Source organism: Copadichromis virginalis, linkage group LG13, assembly GCF_057382275.1.
Source record: "Copadichromis virginalis isolate Kocher_CV1m ecotype Utaka linkage group LG13, C_Virginalis_male_GT1.1, whole genome shotgun sequence".
NCBI classification, from domain to species: domain Eukaryota; kingdom Metazoa; phylum Chordata; class Actinopteri; order Cichliformes; family Cichlidae; genus Copadichromis; species Copadichromis virginalis.
In genome coordinates, this window is record NC_140630.1 from 24612501 (window position 1) to 24627592 (window position 15092).

Sequence of the window (15092 nt, forward strand, 5' to 3'; positions counted from 1 at the left end):
CACACACACATACTCACAAACAACCCCTTGTCTCCTTCTTCTACCCTCTTTAAACACTCCGTCCCAGTGCAGTGACGTACACTTAAAGTGAGATTTGGAATGAGAGGAGGAATATTCCTGGTAGAGAACTGATATCATGCTTCACCTCATGGTGTTTGTTATTGTACGGTGACAAATGAAAATAATGATAGCATAGTCTGTTGTTGAAAATAGATGCCTTTATTCAAGATAGGGCCAAAACAATCTTATTGCCAGATTTCACCTCAGAGAAAATGTTATTTTATGATTCACATTAGTCACCTTTAGGTCTGTATACATATCACATTTTGATCACACATACATTAGAAAAAAAAAGACTATGACAAATTTAATTTTGTACAAAAAATGTAGGCTATTTGTAATTAAGTAATTGTTTTGTTTTGATATGAACTGGATCATTTTGATATTGTATAAGTTTGTCCCTTTTTATGACTCTGTAAGAGAGAGAGTCCAAATAATTTAGGTCTGCCATCTGCTGGGCAATTTCAGAACGGTGTATACAAACAGATACATGTGCAGAAAAAATAAAGTTTTGGCCTCCTTTTACACTCCAAAGAAAAGCAATTTGTTTACGAAGGAGATGATCAGCCAACCGCGGTTAAAGAGGGGGTTAAGGGTGGCACTGGAAATTATAGCAGGAGATGATAAGGGGGTCTAACTCCCCATTTTCCTGTAGAAATAAACGTCCTCCTCTGCTTCACTGTGAATATATAACTATCTAAATATAAATAATATTACATGCAGTGACTGTTTGACTGCATGGGTATATTGCATGAACCTCAGTCCACTACTTACTATTCCTAACTGCTTTACTTTGTAAAACTATAACTATACCATATCACAGTGGTTCCATTACCAAACCATTAAATCTTGTGCTTAAGTGCAGCCATTATATTATTACTGGGTAACTACATCTCCTAATTTGTGCAACAGGAGACGTAGTTATCTCCTGTGTAGTTATTACATAGGAGGCCTGTGCACATTATAATCAGTGTAACGCACTTTAACTAATTTACTTTAGCGCCCCATTTATATAAATGAGTAAATAAATCCTGGAACAACCCTAATCCAGAGATTTGCTGTAACTCTACTGTCTGGAATATGGCAGACCAAAACCACTCTTAACATCTTTGTCAGTGAGAGCTATAAAACTTACAATGATTTAGACCTTTGGCTTGGAAATGACTCTCGTGGCCATGCTTAAAAACTTCCTGGTTCCATACACAGGAGAAAGTCAAAAAACTGGCATGGACCTTTTTTTATTAGGAGAAAAGAATGCTATTAAATCCACATTCAGACTATTTAAATGTGATACTATATATTTGTGTATACAGTGACATAAACATGATGGATCAAATGAATATTTTGTGAATACGACTAAATCAGGAAACACGTAGTCAGCCTATGGTTGTAGTTATGTATGAAATCAAAGTTGGACGAAAACGTGTATTTCTCAAGGTTTGATGTAAAAGTGAAAACGTGTACACATACTTTTGGGAAATGTAAAGAAAAAAGTTATTTCTTAACTTTCTATGGCGGATAAACTAATATATCTGTGTGAAGTCTGACATCTGCTGGTCAAAGTCAGCAACACAGCTACAGCACTGTGAAAAATGCATGCGATGGATGCATTGAATGCATAGCTGATGAAGGGAAAGAGCAAGTTAAACCTAACAGAGCAGGAGCTAATGTGTTATTAGTCAACAGCTACGTGTTTATCCTTTGATTAAGTCATCTTTTATCCTTGCAGTCACTCTTTTCCTGATTGCTTAATTATTTCATAAAAGCCCTCATATATCAATACATAAGACAGATGTGATTACATCATTCTTATACATTTCATCTGCTCCCTTATAGACACCGTGTGTAATTTTAGCATCTTCTTTCTGGGTTTTTCGCATAATATGGTGTTTCTTATGTCTTAAAACTTATGGCACAGAGGTAAGCCAAAGACTAAAACTTGACAACTAAGCTAAAACTTGAGAGGTTAGTCAAAGGGCTTCTCCTGGAAACTAGCCAGCCTGTGGGGCAGTGCGCTGATGTCAAAAACGCATCTCCAATGCGCCTCTAATCTTTAACAAAGAGCAGGTGATGGCACTCTGCGTGCCAGGCAACGTGTTTCATCCCTGCTCTTACCCTAGCTATGTGTAAGTACGTCCTGCATTCTGTCTGTTGAACAGAGCTTTTTGTCTCTGAGTATTGTTCACGAGCCAGGCGAGCTGAATGAAAGGAGCACTGGGATGAGCGGTGTGTGAAGGGGTGGATGAAAAGACTCTGCGCCATGTGAGGTCTAGGGTTTGGTGCTACTCGCTGATTCCCTGAGTGCCGAAAGAAAGAGACACATTAAGATGTGTAAGGGAGTACAGACCTGCTACACTGTGATTTAAATGACTGAATCACACGCATCCTGTGTGTATACATTTGAACTTCATGGTATTTGTGACTTAATAGTAGAGAGATGGTATTTTCCCCCATAAATTTCCTCCACAAGCTTCAGTGACACTAAAATACAGCACATATAAACATAAACAACTGCGTTATTTAATCCGGTTCCGTGTCCGCTGCTACTTCCACAGTGTGCCCGCTGTGGATATGAGGCGGTCTGAAGGAGTCTGGAGTCAAATTCCTGAACACGTAGGAGCTCCAACGCGACGCATGACGCAAGGGCGCAGCGACTAACGGATTACTGATCAACTGATCGATGTGTCGACTAACAGACGGATTTTCCTGGGCTATGTACTTCTGCCACTGCACACCACCGCTGGATGTGTTTTCCATACTTTCCCCACAAGGAACAGCACGACGTGAAGTCTTTCTCCAGACCGTCAGTTCAGGCGCAGCGGGACCCACTTGTTTCCAACAGGGGGAGAAATGTAAGAATCTGATGTACCATAAATGTTTGTGTCAAGAAATTTTCATCAGGGACAAAACAGCGCGCTGGGAAGCAGTTTTCACCCGTCACTCACTGTGTGCAGGGAAAATATAGCAGCCCGGGTTCACTTTTCCATAACGGAAATGAGATCAGTCCCTTTGCTTGGCTTCACTTCTTCTAAAACATGGTCGATGTAACTCTATGCAGGCTTGTGCCACCGAGGTCTGACTTTCTTTGACTTTTCAACACAAACAGCCTTTTTTAATGGAAAAATGTTCGCTGGACTGATGGGACTGGAATGCCACGGCAACTCTCTGCTTCACCGCCGCGAAACCATTCAAGGTAAAACAAGATTTTTAACTATCCGCTGATGTTCTCACACCGACCCTGGTCTTTTACAGGATATGTATACACCCCCAGGAACTTCATACAACTTTAATACACCGAAATTGGATAAAATAGTAGTATTAGGATGTACTAAGCCGGCAGTTTTTAGGGAGGGATAATCATCAGATGATTAAACAAAAGCAGAGCAGCCGCAGTGAAGACTCATAGCCTGTTTAATAATGCATTGCCTGGAATGTGTATCAAAGTTCACAGTTCCCTGGATCATAAAGGTTTAAAGTCTCCCTACCAGTCATTCATGGAGGAGTGATGATGAGTTGGAAATGATTAAATACTTAAATAATATGTTCCCCACCTCTTTAGACAAAGTAGAGAAGCATTTTCCTGCGTATTGTCTCTATTTGGGTCTTTTAACATGTTTTATACAAATAAAATGAGCTTGACTAATAAATAGAAATGTGATCCAAGTCTGTTCACGCAGGATGCCGGTAATCAGACCTCCATTAGACCCATTTATCAGACTGTTATGATCTCGCCACATGCAACAGGGTAACTACTGCAGTTAAAAGGCTGCTAGATGTGGTAAACCTTAGATAAAAATCTATTTCCCAAAGTGCTTCCGAAACAGCTTCTGCTGTGAGTAGATTTTTCCCTGGTCTCTGTTGTGTGACATTTTTGAATGAATCTAATCTACCAGAAATATCAAAATGCCTATTAAAGAGTATGTGCAGTGTGTAAATGAATCTCTATAACACAGACTCAACTGATCCTCATGTGATTACAGTCTGACAAGAGCATAGCAGAGACGCAATCCTTGGAATATCCCCATCCTTTAACCTACCGTGCAAAATGGAGCGATAAGGACCAAGATTTAGGACCAAAGATAGGAACTGGCATTGGAGCATACTGTATTGTTGGGTTTTCATCCACTTATGTAGTCATTTCTTTAGTAAGATGAATAGATATCACTGCTAACTTTCACTTCCCCTTTTTGTGACGCTCTCTTTGGTCACAAGTGGCGAGGTTTTGCACATCTGCCGAGCAGTGCTGCTTCTCAGGAGGTTGCTGACATGCAGATCCGCTTGTGTGTCTGTGTGTGTGTCAGAGGGTGCTGAGCTTGTTCCTCAAATGTTTGTGTTTTTATGAGAGCCCCTGCATTCCTCTCTGTCTTTGGCTCAAGCACTTTCAGTGCCCAATTGGATGCAGTGTTTAACCTAAGGGTGCTGAGGAGGGCCTCTTTAATCTCCAAAGGTAAATAATCTCGCCTCTTCTGGCTGACATGCTTCTTTTTCTCAGGCTCTCTGTACAGTTTCTTCAGCACTGATAACCTGCTACAGTGAGAATGCTGTTGCAGAGAGACTGTTTTATCTTTGATGTTGAACCACTCAACGTCACTGCTTGCTTGTTTGTATATTCTGCCTGAATTCCCGGTGAACTATTTTAGCCCAAAGCCCGACAGGAAGTAGAAAATACCTCTGAGGGGCTTCAGCCAAAAAATAGATGCCCCTCTGACATACACACAAGCCAGCAGACACAAAACAATGGGCCCTGAGGCATTTCCTTCCCCTTAAACCAGGAAGAGCTCTCTTTGTGTAATCGAAGTATGGCGAGGATACAGTAACACCATCATGTCCCTCTTCTTTCGACTCTTAGTTGTTGTAGAGGGCTTAGTATAACATCTAGCCACACCAGATGGTAGACAGTGTGCGGTTGTAGCTGTAACCTACAGATGGTGTTGGGTTTCTTACATCAGTTATGGACCAGTGGCCACGTCTGCAAGGACCCTCTAATGGACCTGTGTGTAACCCAAGCTCTAAGTGACACTGCACACACACAAAAACACTGTGGCTACAATGGGAGCATCCGTGTGTTACTTTCACTTGAAATACTGCTCTCACTGGTGTCTATTTGAGTCTCTTACAGTCTCATGGGATAGGTTAGGAGTGGCATCGTAGGAGGTTACTGGGTGTTGGGAAGTGGGCTGTGGTTTGCTCATCGGTCATGCTTTCTTCAATGCCCTGCATTCCTGTCTTGATAATTGTGCTCCCACTGCAAAAAACACATTATTTGTAGAGGTTTGCAGTTGCGTAAGATGTTGTTTTTATGTGTTTGTTTGCGTTTTCTACTTTTGGATTTGTTTTTATCGTAGTTAAAGCGTTTAACAGGCTTTTACACTGACAATAGTACAACTGATCCCAGTGTTTTCAGCACTGTCAGTGTGCCTCTGTGTGACTTCAGTGTTCGCGAGTGGGAGGAGAAAGCGAGAGCCAGAAGTGAAAGAAGGAGCAGCGCAGCTGTACACAAAGGGGCTGTTGATCCCCAGCATTTGAGCGCGCCTCCTCGTCTGAATCCTAAACATGATATGTATTAATCACGTGGCCCTGCAGCAGGTGTCTAACTCCCGCCACAATCTGGCCTTTATCATTACGCTCCACTTTCAGACCAAACGCTGTTTGCATGCATGTTTGTATCACTTCTTGTTACTAAGATTGGCAGTGTCTGTGCTTCACAAGCTATTTCGGTTATGCCCCCTTTACAAAAAACATGGCTTTCGTAATAACTGAAAAGCTTTGAGACAAGCTATGAGTGCAGTGCAAGTGGGTTTGATAAAGCGAGGGTAATCAGTATTGTTCTAAACAATCCTTCAGTTTATTGCTTTGGCTGGAAGACTCACAGGTTATAGCACCCACTCAGAAATAGATCTCAGGTAAACTTTATCAGCCTTACTGCTTTAAGAAAAAGAGAGAAGCTGAGTGGTTATAAAAACAATAGCGTCATCAGTGCCGGTTTGTTAGTGGACCAACATGAATCAGACCTTGCCTGTGTGCCCTTTGCCCTATATTTCAGTGAAATAGACCGATTTAAGGCTCCAGATCCAGGCGTGAACCCCCTGCTATGTTTTGAGAACCTTTCCTCTGAAGAATTTTGCTATTTGCAAAAATAAACAAATGCAAATCTAACCTCAGAATATATTGTTCATGCATCTGGTATCCCACAGAGAGGCATGTCTTAACTTATAAATGACTGTGCAGCTTTGGTATTTCCCAACAGCTGGAGCAGAACCCTGGGAAATGTCACACATCTGCCCAACGTTTAAAAAAAAAAAAAAATTCAGTCCATTAGGCACTATTTTTAAAAACAAGGTCATTTTGCTGGATCACAGCTGCTTCGGGTACTTGTGTAATTAGTACACGTAGCATTACATCTTCCTGCTCTAGCCATTGATTACATGGTTAATCCTACCAGTTCTATGAGGTCATGCGTTATCTTCCTCATGGCCATGTTGTCAAGCTTAATGGTTAATCTCTGCATCGACAGGTGGCAGAGCATCAGGGACAGCTGGCAGCTCCAGCCGTAAGAGGCTCCACCGAAGACCAGGGTACATGAGAGGAGAGCAGTGCAGACTGCAGAGCGCCACTCAGGAAGAGGAGGAGGACGTTGGGACAACCACTTTTATTACCAATGGAAAATCAGGACGTGACGCTGACATAGCTGATGCAACTAATGCTCAAAGGCCAAGTCCAGCTTCTGCAGACAGTGTGTCTTTAATAAATCATCAACAGCCTGATAAACACACGTGTAGCTCCTGGAAGACTCAGAGCTTTGTCTGCTCTGTTACCCACCCTCCTTCCCCTGTGGACTGCAATTCTAAGAGTACATCCAGCCATCTGGGCCAGTCCTCACTGCCCAACAATGAACTCAGGTTAAGTTCGAGCCTGGACACTCATTCAGAGCCAGAGGACTCTTTTAACTCCAGCTTCAGTTTCATCCAACAGTCACTTACCTCCAGCCAGAAAACAACCACCACACCCACACAAGAGCAAGAACTAAGTTCATCAACAAAAGCATCTGACCTGCCTCAAACAAAACCCGAAACCTTACCTGTCGAGCACAATTTCTCTAAGCAGTCGTCTCCTGCTCAAACACTACCTGGAGGAAAGTTTTGGCGAGAATGCCTGTTTGCCACCCACGTAGAAAGATCCCACGTGCCTGACTGTGAGGCTCAGTCTATTGATATAGAGGCCACCTCCTCACTCTCCCTGGACTCGGACAGTACCTCTGCCTCCTCTGTCACCTCAGGCTACGAGAGCGCTACACCTGCCTTGGAGCAAGGCTGGGATAACCTGCTGAAGAAGTACGAGGGCGTGCTGCAAGACTGCCTCCAAAACAACCGCACTCACACCAAGGTGGGCAAGACAGACTCATGAAATTCACATATCAGTCATTCAAATTAATCTCCCAACAAGGTCTAGAGCAGCGACGTCAAACTCATCTAACACTATGGGCCACATACAGCCCACTTTGATTTTAAGTGTGACGAACTAGTGAAACTCCACTTTCTGTTTAGTAAAGTTTAACTAAACAATTTTCCCAAGAAGAAATTTCAACAGTATGTCTGTTCTATATGATAAATATGTAAAATAACAGAAAAAGTTCTGGCACCCCTCACTTTCCTATATTTATAATAATGTTCTTTTATTTCTATAGTAGAAATTTCTATGATGGACATAGTCGATACAGGAACTTCTCTGTCATTGAATTGTTTTTCTGTTATTTTTGACTATTTGGTGTAGTATAGATTGCAATGGGGGGTGGTGTTTGTCAATGGAAAAAGCTGTATATCCTAGGAAAATACAGTTAAAAGTTCAAAATCTATTCACTCCTTCACATTTTCCAAATTCTTCCAGTGGGCCAGATTGGAGTTTTTGCCGGGCCCTAGGTTTGACACCTTGGTCTACAGTCAAGATGAGACTAAACTACAGAGAGATGAATACTATATTAAATCAGGAAACCCGTATTTGCTTTCCTTACTAGTTCCAGCTCATACCTTGTTGGTAGATATGAAGCTACAGCCAGCAGCTGTTAGCCTTGTTTTGTTAACAAAATTCACCCAAGAGTTGAGTAACTCTGAAACTCACTAATCATCTCTTTATCTTATACTAAGTGTCAGAACTAAGTTGCACTTTAAGACCTGGTCATGTATCGTGTTTGTTTGTTTACACTTGTTTTAGACGTTCAAGCTAACCAGCTAGCTTTTTCTAATAGCAGAACATTGTACTTACAGACTCATCAGAGTGATGCTGTACTGATGCTTTCTTGTTTTATTAAGAAAGACAAAAGCAAGCAGGTTTAGATTTTTCTGAAAGAGAAAACTAAGTATTCAACTCACCTACTTAACCAAACTTTTGGTTAACACTTTGTAATACTGCACGTGAGTAAGGACATAATTCCCCTGAAATTAAATGAAATTTAAATATAGTTTATTTGAAAATACAAAGTAATTAAATTTACAAGGAAATACTTAAAGATAGGTACACTAGAATAAGGGAATAACTGCAGGTATTTTATAGAAAAGAAGACAAATTATTCTGTAATTAATATTAAGTACTACCTAAGTATTTTAATTAGTGTATAATTCATGCATTTTGCAAGAAATGAGAAATAATTGCCTTGTGAGTATTTTACAGAAAAGCAAACAATATATATTTTTTTATCTTACATTCTAAGCTTGAAAGTGATAAAAATGACCCCATATTTCATCTGATAAAAACATTTTTCAGTATTTGCTTTAGTGTTTTACATCTGATAGAATCTTTCAGGTCCTCCTCAAAAAAAGTAAAACGGTGAAGTACTGTAGTCAAGTTATTGTTAACGCCCTTTCCTCAGCTTGCTGACCCAGTATCACTTTGACCTGGCAGTCATTGCACCCACCTTTTTTCTGCATATATTGACTGTTTAAAAGGCGATGAACTCTGGAGTTACTGTTGTGTAACCTGTTCTGTCTTTTTGCTGTCTCTCAGATTGAATCCATGATGTTGAAGCTGCAGAGGCTCCAGCAGAAAGCAATTCTGGACGACGATTATGACGCAGGTAAACCAGTTTAGCCATTTCGGTTAAGGTTACAAAATAACGACTTTATGAATGATTTGATAAGATTCTATTTATCTTTTTACTATTTGTTTTTAAAAAGTAAAGTTTAATATCCCTAAACACAATAACTTAAAGTTAGAGAAAAGAGCACAGTTCAAAGTGAAAATATTCTGACTCAGTGACCAGAAAGCCACAGGAGCTTAACACGTGCTGTCCTTCTAACTCATGAGTGTGCTTGCACTCACATGTTTGGATCATTTATCACTTTGATGTCAGCTTCTTTATTAAATTTCTTGCTAATTTGCTGTTCACCATACTGAGATGACCTGTGTGAAAGAACATGTGAGAGATGAGGCACAGAGCTTTATTTTTAACTATCCTATAATGGTAAAACTAGAAAATCTTCAATTTATGTGGCTTAAAACAGAAAGTAGCACAGTTATTATGTCGACTCAAATCAAAATAAAGGGTATTTACAGAGAAATAAGGGAAGCTTTTACAGAAAAGTTTACAGGAAGGGGTTCCCCCGTGATTATTGCAACGAAACAACAAAGCCTCAAACCTAACAAATATCATTTGTACTTGTACCTGACCTAGATATTGTAAAAAAATATAAACAATCAAACCAAAAACTGCATTTTAACCCATTTCTTTTATTTTGTGATAGAACAAATACATAAGATACATCTGCTTCTGTGGTTAACACATTTGCATTACACACAGAAGATCCCTGGTTTGATATCAGGAGACTGAAATCACTGGGAGGGTTTTGTCAGGAAAGGCATCCAGCCTAAAAACCCACCATATTAAAACCATGTGTGTCTATCTGCACGTGGTGACCCCTGTGAATAAGGGAGCAGCTTAAAAACAGGTTTAAATACACATGTTTCTGTATCCTGTAGATCTGTTCGAACGTGCTTATTATTTGGGTCAGTGTTGTATGCCTTGGCTGGTGTTCTCCTTGTCTATTCATTCTCTGACTTATACGTTTAGTTTTCTGTTTTTCCACTTACACAGTGTTGGATTAAATAGCTGATGAGATTGGTTCTGTAAATTCTGTCTGTGTATGTCGTGCTTGCCATCTTTTAATTTAGCTATGAACCCGCCAGACTGGGATAATTCTAGTTTTATGTGTTTACAGAGCCAAGAAATGCAGATTTTTATTCAGGATTCATAAATACAGCAAGGTCAGAAATGTGCTCCCTTTAAATGACTTCTAGTAAAGGGCTAGAACACAACACCACTTGCTGATAACTGGACTCCTCTAGCTGATGTTTTCTGCATGTTATTCAGCATGTGTGTATGTGTGTTCACAGCTGAGCGCTTTGGGAAAAAGTTAGAGGAGCTGTCTAAAGAACGAAGCACTCTGAAGCTGGGTTTACCCTCCCAACAGCCCAGCGTGGCGTTGCTCCTGGAGAGGCTCCGACAGGCGGTGGACAGCGCCCTCCAGAGGGCAGACTGCAGTCAGTACAGGTCAGTGCTGGTTTGATCATGTTAACTGAAACACTATATTTAAAACGTTAACTGCATACAATATATAAGGGGAATATAATATGAAATGTGGTTACACTGAAAATTACTTTTCCTGTTTTGTTTTGGACCTCGTTTTATATTGTGTGTCACTTAAACAAAAACAGATCTACTTTTATAGCAATAAACTCCCTTTGTTCAGGACATAATGGGGTTTATTTGAGTTCATAAGCTCATTCTCTTTCTTTTGTTGCAATATTGTAGCACAGATCAAAGAGGGGGAGCTCTCCAAAATAGCTCTTGTGACAGGAAGGAAATCAGGTGGGGCCTCTTCAGAGAGTATCCCGAACAAATATAAGCAAAAGGATTTTAGGTCACCTCTGATAAACAGCAGATTTTCCACTGTCACAGAGTTATTTGATGAGAATCTGTGGGAAAAAGTGATTACACACAACCATACTGTATATTACCAATCTGCAGCTCTCTTTAGCTTTGACTTACAGAGATTAAAAGCAACATTAAATGTGGATTAACCTCCTGAAAATGTTAATCAAAGCTGTTAAAAATGGTGTCATTTTGTGGCAGGGAGTGTGCAGAGCCTGTTGCAGGGGAGCAATCCGACTCATCACAGGGTCCACTGCAACGAAGAGAACGTCTGATACGAGAGAGACGGCTTGTCGAGGTAAATTCGGCTCACGTCGTTCCGCTTTGTACGTCAGGCTGGTCTGAGTTACTGCTCCTCTGAGAATTTAATAAAACAGCTTCTTTCCTTGCTCACAAAAGTGAATGAAATTTGTAAAATATGCATAGCTGTCAGCAGTATTTACACTGACAGTGAATGAGTGTGAACAAGATTAATTAATCTCACTGCTACTTTAATATCAAACAAACTATTGATTAACAATTCTGAAAAAAGCTAATAACTCACCAGTCAAGTTTCCTTCAGTTTCAGATTAGGTGTTTGAATTTTTCATTCAATCTGCTGGCTTAAAAAACTGAAGGACTACTTCACTGTTGCTGATTACCTTCATAGAAACTATGTTATTTCTAACATACATGTAAAATGAATGAAATGAACATTGCTCCACCTCTGCAGGAGGAGATCGCAGAGCTGCAGCAGAGACTGGTGGAGCTGAAGGACCGTAGCCGGTGTCTGGAGCAGCAGATCCAGCAGGAAGAGCAACAGGTGGAGGCTGAGGAGCTGGAGGCCTCCGTGCTGAGGAGCTGCAGCACGGCTCAGCTTCGCGACATGAGCCGAACCCTCCAGGACCTCGTCGCTTCTGAGAATCGCACACAAATCTCAGTCTCTCGTCCTCCCTCCATGCTCAGGTCAGCGCCATATATGTCATGATTTGCTTGCTTAAATGTCACATTTGTGACATGAAAGGCTGTGTTTGCATGAGCCGAAAAAAAAGGAAGTGGAAAAATAGAGAACTAAACAGTTGTCTTTTTGAGCATAGTTAATAATAATGCTTTCATCTTGTTTGAGTGGTTGCATGAAATAATTAAAAATTTAGAGCCTCCTTTACAAAGCTGCAGGTAATGAATGAATGAAACATGCTGTTCCCAGGAACAGAAGTTTACAAATGAGGATAAAATTATTATTATTTATTATATATGCGCAATGACATGCTTTAACTCTGTATTCCTCAAAGCTTACAAAAACCAAGAGTTATCCTCCAATTTACACACAGTATATAAATCTTCTCTGCCTCTAAAAAAGCACTGAGAATGACCGGAACGAGAACTAGTCGGAGATGAGACTAAAGAGCCCAGAACAACTGCCACGCTGAAATGTGCTAAGAACAACCTGGGGAAAGATTGTTCATACTGGAAGTGCATCATTTGGTGAGATGAGATGAAACTTCAAATGAGGGAATCAAAGCCTTCACTGCAGATCTTTGGATGTATTAAAGGAGTTTTGCTCTCCAGGATCTGTTTCTGCTAGCGAGCAGAATAGTTAAGAAAATGTGCAAATGTATGTGAAAAATGGAAATTGAGGTCTTGAGCATTGAGAAAACATTTTCACACCTTTTGAATTTTGCACGTCGGTATTACAGTTTCTCCTGTCGGTCGTTGGACTCTCAGTTTGATTGGTCGAGCCGGATCTAACACCTAAACTGTGAAAAGTGTCCGCTGATTGGGCCTTTGCATGCATAACCTTTACTCAGAACTAGTTTGAAGGTAACATAATTTGTGTTGTTGTGTTAATTTGATGTATTTCTACTTACATATTTATTAGGGGTGCAACGATACACAAAATTCACGGTTCGGTTCGGTTCGATACTTTGGTGTCACGGTTCGATATTTTTTCGATACAAAAAAATGTTCATGCCTTTTTAATTTGTCATTTATTAAAATTATAAATATATATTTTAACTCAAAAGTACAGTTTTTAAATTTAACCCTAACCCTTGTGCGCGTTTTTTATTTTGACAGCGAATGCGCACCTGCGGACCACTTACAGTGGGGCAAAAAAGTATTTAGTCAGCCACCGATTGTGCAAGTTCCCCCACTTAAAATGATGACAGAGGTCAGTAATTTGCACCAGAGGTACACTTCAACTGTGAGAGACAGAATGTGAAAAAAAAATCCATGAATCCACATGGTAGGATTTGTAAAGAATTTATTCCTAAATTAGGGTGGAAAATAAGTATTTGGTCACCTCAAACAAGGAAAATCTCTGGCTCTCACAGACCTGTAACGTCTTCTGTAAGAAGCTTTTCTGTCCCCCACTCGTTACCTGTATGAATGGCACCTGTTTGAACTCATCATCTGTATAAAAGACACCTGTCCACAGCCTCAAACAGTCAGACTCCAAACGCCACCATGGCCAAGACCAAAGAGCTTTCGAAGGACACCAGGAAAAGTATTGTAGACCTGCACCAGACTGGGAAGAGTGAATCTACAATAGGCAAGCAGCTTGGTGTGAAAAAATCAACTGTGGGAGCAATCATCAGAAAATGGAAGACATACAAGACCACTGATAATCTCCCTCGATCTGGGGCTCCACGCAAGATCTCATCCCGTGGGGTCAAAATGATCATGAGAACGGTGAGCAAAGATCCCAGAACCACACGGGGGGACCTGGTGAATGACCTGCAGAGAGCTGGGACCAAAGTAACAAAGGTCACCATCAGTAACACACTACAACGGCAGGGAATCAAATCCCGCAGTGCCAGACGTGTTCCGCTGCTGAAGCCAGTGCATGTCCAGGCCCGTCTGAAGTTTGCCAGAGAGCACATGGATGATACAGCAGAGGATTGGGAGAATGTCATGTGGTCAGATGAAACCAAAGTAGAACTTTTTGGTATAAACTCAACTCGTCGTGTTTGGAGGAAGAAGAATACTGAGTTGCATCCCAAGAACACCATACCTACTGTGAAGCATGGGGGTGGAAACATCATGCTATGGGGCTGTTTTTCTGCCAAGGGGACAGGACGACTGATCCGTGTTAAGGACAGAATGAATGGGGCCATGTATCGTGAGATTTTGAGCCAAAACCTCCTTCCATCAGTGAGAACTTTGAAGATGAAACGAGGCTGGGTCTTCCAACATGACAATGATCCAAAACACACCGCCCGGGCAACAAAGGAGTGGCTCCGTAAGAAGCATTTGAAAGTCCTGGAGTGGCCTAGCCAGTCTCCAGACCTCAACCCCATAGAAAATCTGTGGCGGGAGTTGAAAGTCCGTGTTGCTCGGCGACAGCCCCAAAACATCACTGCTCTCGAGAAGATCTGCATGGAGGAATGGGCCAAAATACCAGCTACTGTGTGTGCAAACCTGGTAAAGACCTATAGTAAACGTTTGACCTCTGTTATTGCCAACAAAGGTTATGTTACAAAGTATTGAGTTGCATTTTTGTTATTGACCAAATACTTATTTTCCACCCTGATTTACGAATAAATTCTTTACAAATCCTACCATGTGGATTCATGGATTTTTTTTTTTTCACATTCTGTCTCTCACAGTTGAAGTGTACCTCTGGTGCAAATTACTGACCTCTGTCATCATTTTAGGTGGGGGAACTTGCACAATCGGTGGCTGACTAAATACTTTTTTGCCCCACTGTATGTGCAGCCCTGGTTATTTAGCTCGTCATATTGCAGCCACAGAAATTCTTTTGTCCATGAAACCATAAAGCTGCACTTTCTTTTTGCCTTATAGTCTCATTTGTCATAACTTCTCCGTTTTGTGGTAAGCTTTTCTTTGGCTGTCACTTCTTCACCCCGACCTGTCTTATTTGGCTCAGCAGAACTGAAATATATATACTGCTACTTTTACACACGGACTCGCATAAGCTCAGCGATTCTCTGCCCGATCAACCTCTCACATGTGTAAGCTGCGGGAGATTTCACTTGTCATGTTTGCATAGTAAGCTAACGATTAATAAGACGATGTCAGAGGAATTGGTGCACAAATTATCATCACTCACAGATCAGTGCTGTCATTGCAAAGTGAAAGCAAAAAAACAAGCGCAAATTCAAACGCGATT

The 15092-nt window shown here is 40.9% G+C and overlaps 1 protein-coding gene across 4 annotated transcripts in view; it reads left to right on the forward strand.

Annotated features, from left to right (window-relative positions):
• Positions 1–2716: 2716 nt before the first annotated feature.
• disc1 (DISC1 scaffold protein) overlaps positions 2717–15092 on the forward strand; it is a 60315-nt gene continuing 47939 nt past the window's right edge. For 3 of the 4 annotated variants that reach the window (XM_085478153.1, XM_085478154.1, XM_085478155.1), the window contains exons 1-6: positions 3027–3253; positions 6575–7443; positions 9058–9127; positions 10444–10600; positions 11183–11279; positions 11694–11926. In XM_085478153.1, coding sequence (XP_085334279.1) covers positions 3184–3253; positions 6575–7443; positions 9058–9127; positions 10444–10600; positions 11183–11279; positions 11694–11926 — 1496 coding nt within the window. In that variant the 5' untranslated portion in view covers positions 3027–3183. Of the gene's footprint in view, positions 2913–3026; positions 3254–6574; positions 7444–9057; positions 9128–10443; positions 10601–11182; positions 11280–11693; positions 11927–15092 lie in introns of those variants that run through there. The other variant, XM_085478156.1, reaches the window with a different exon arrangement.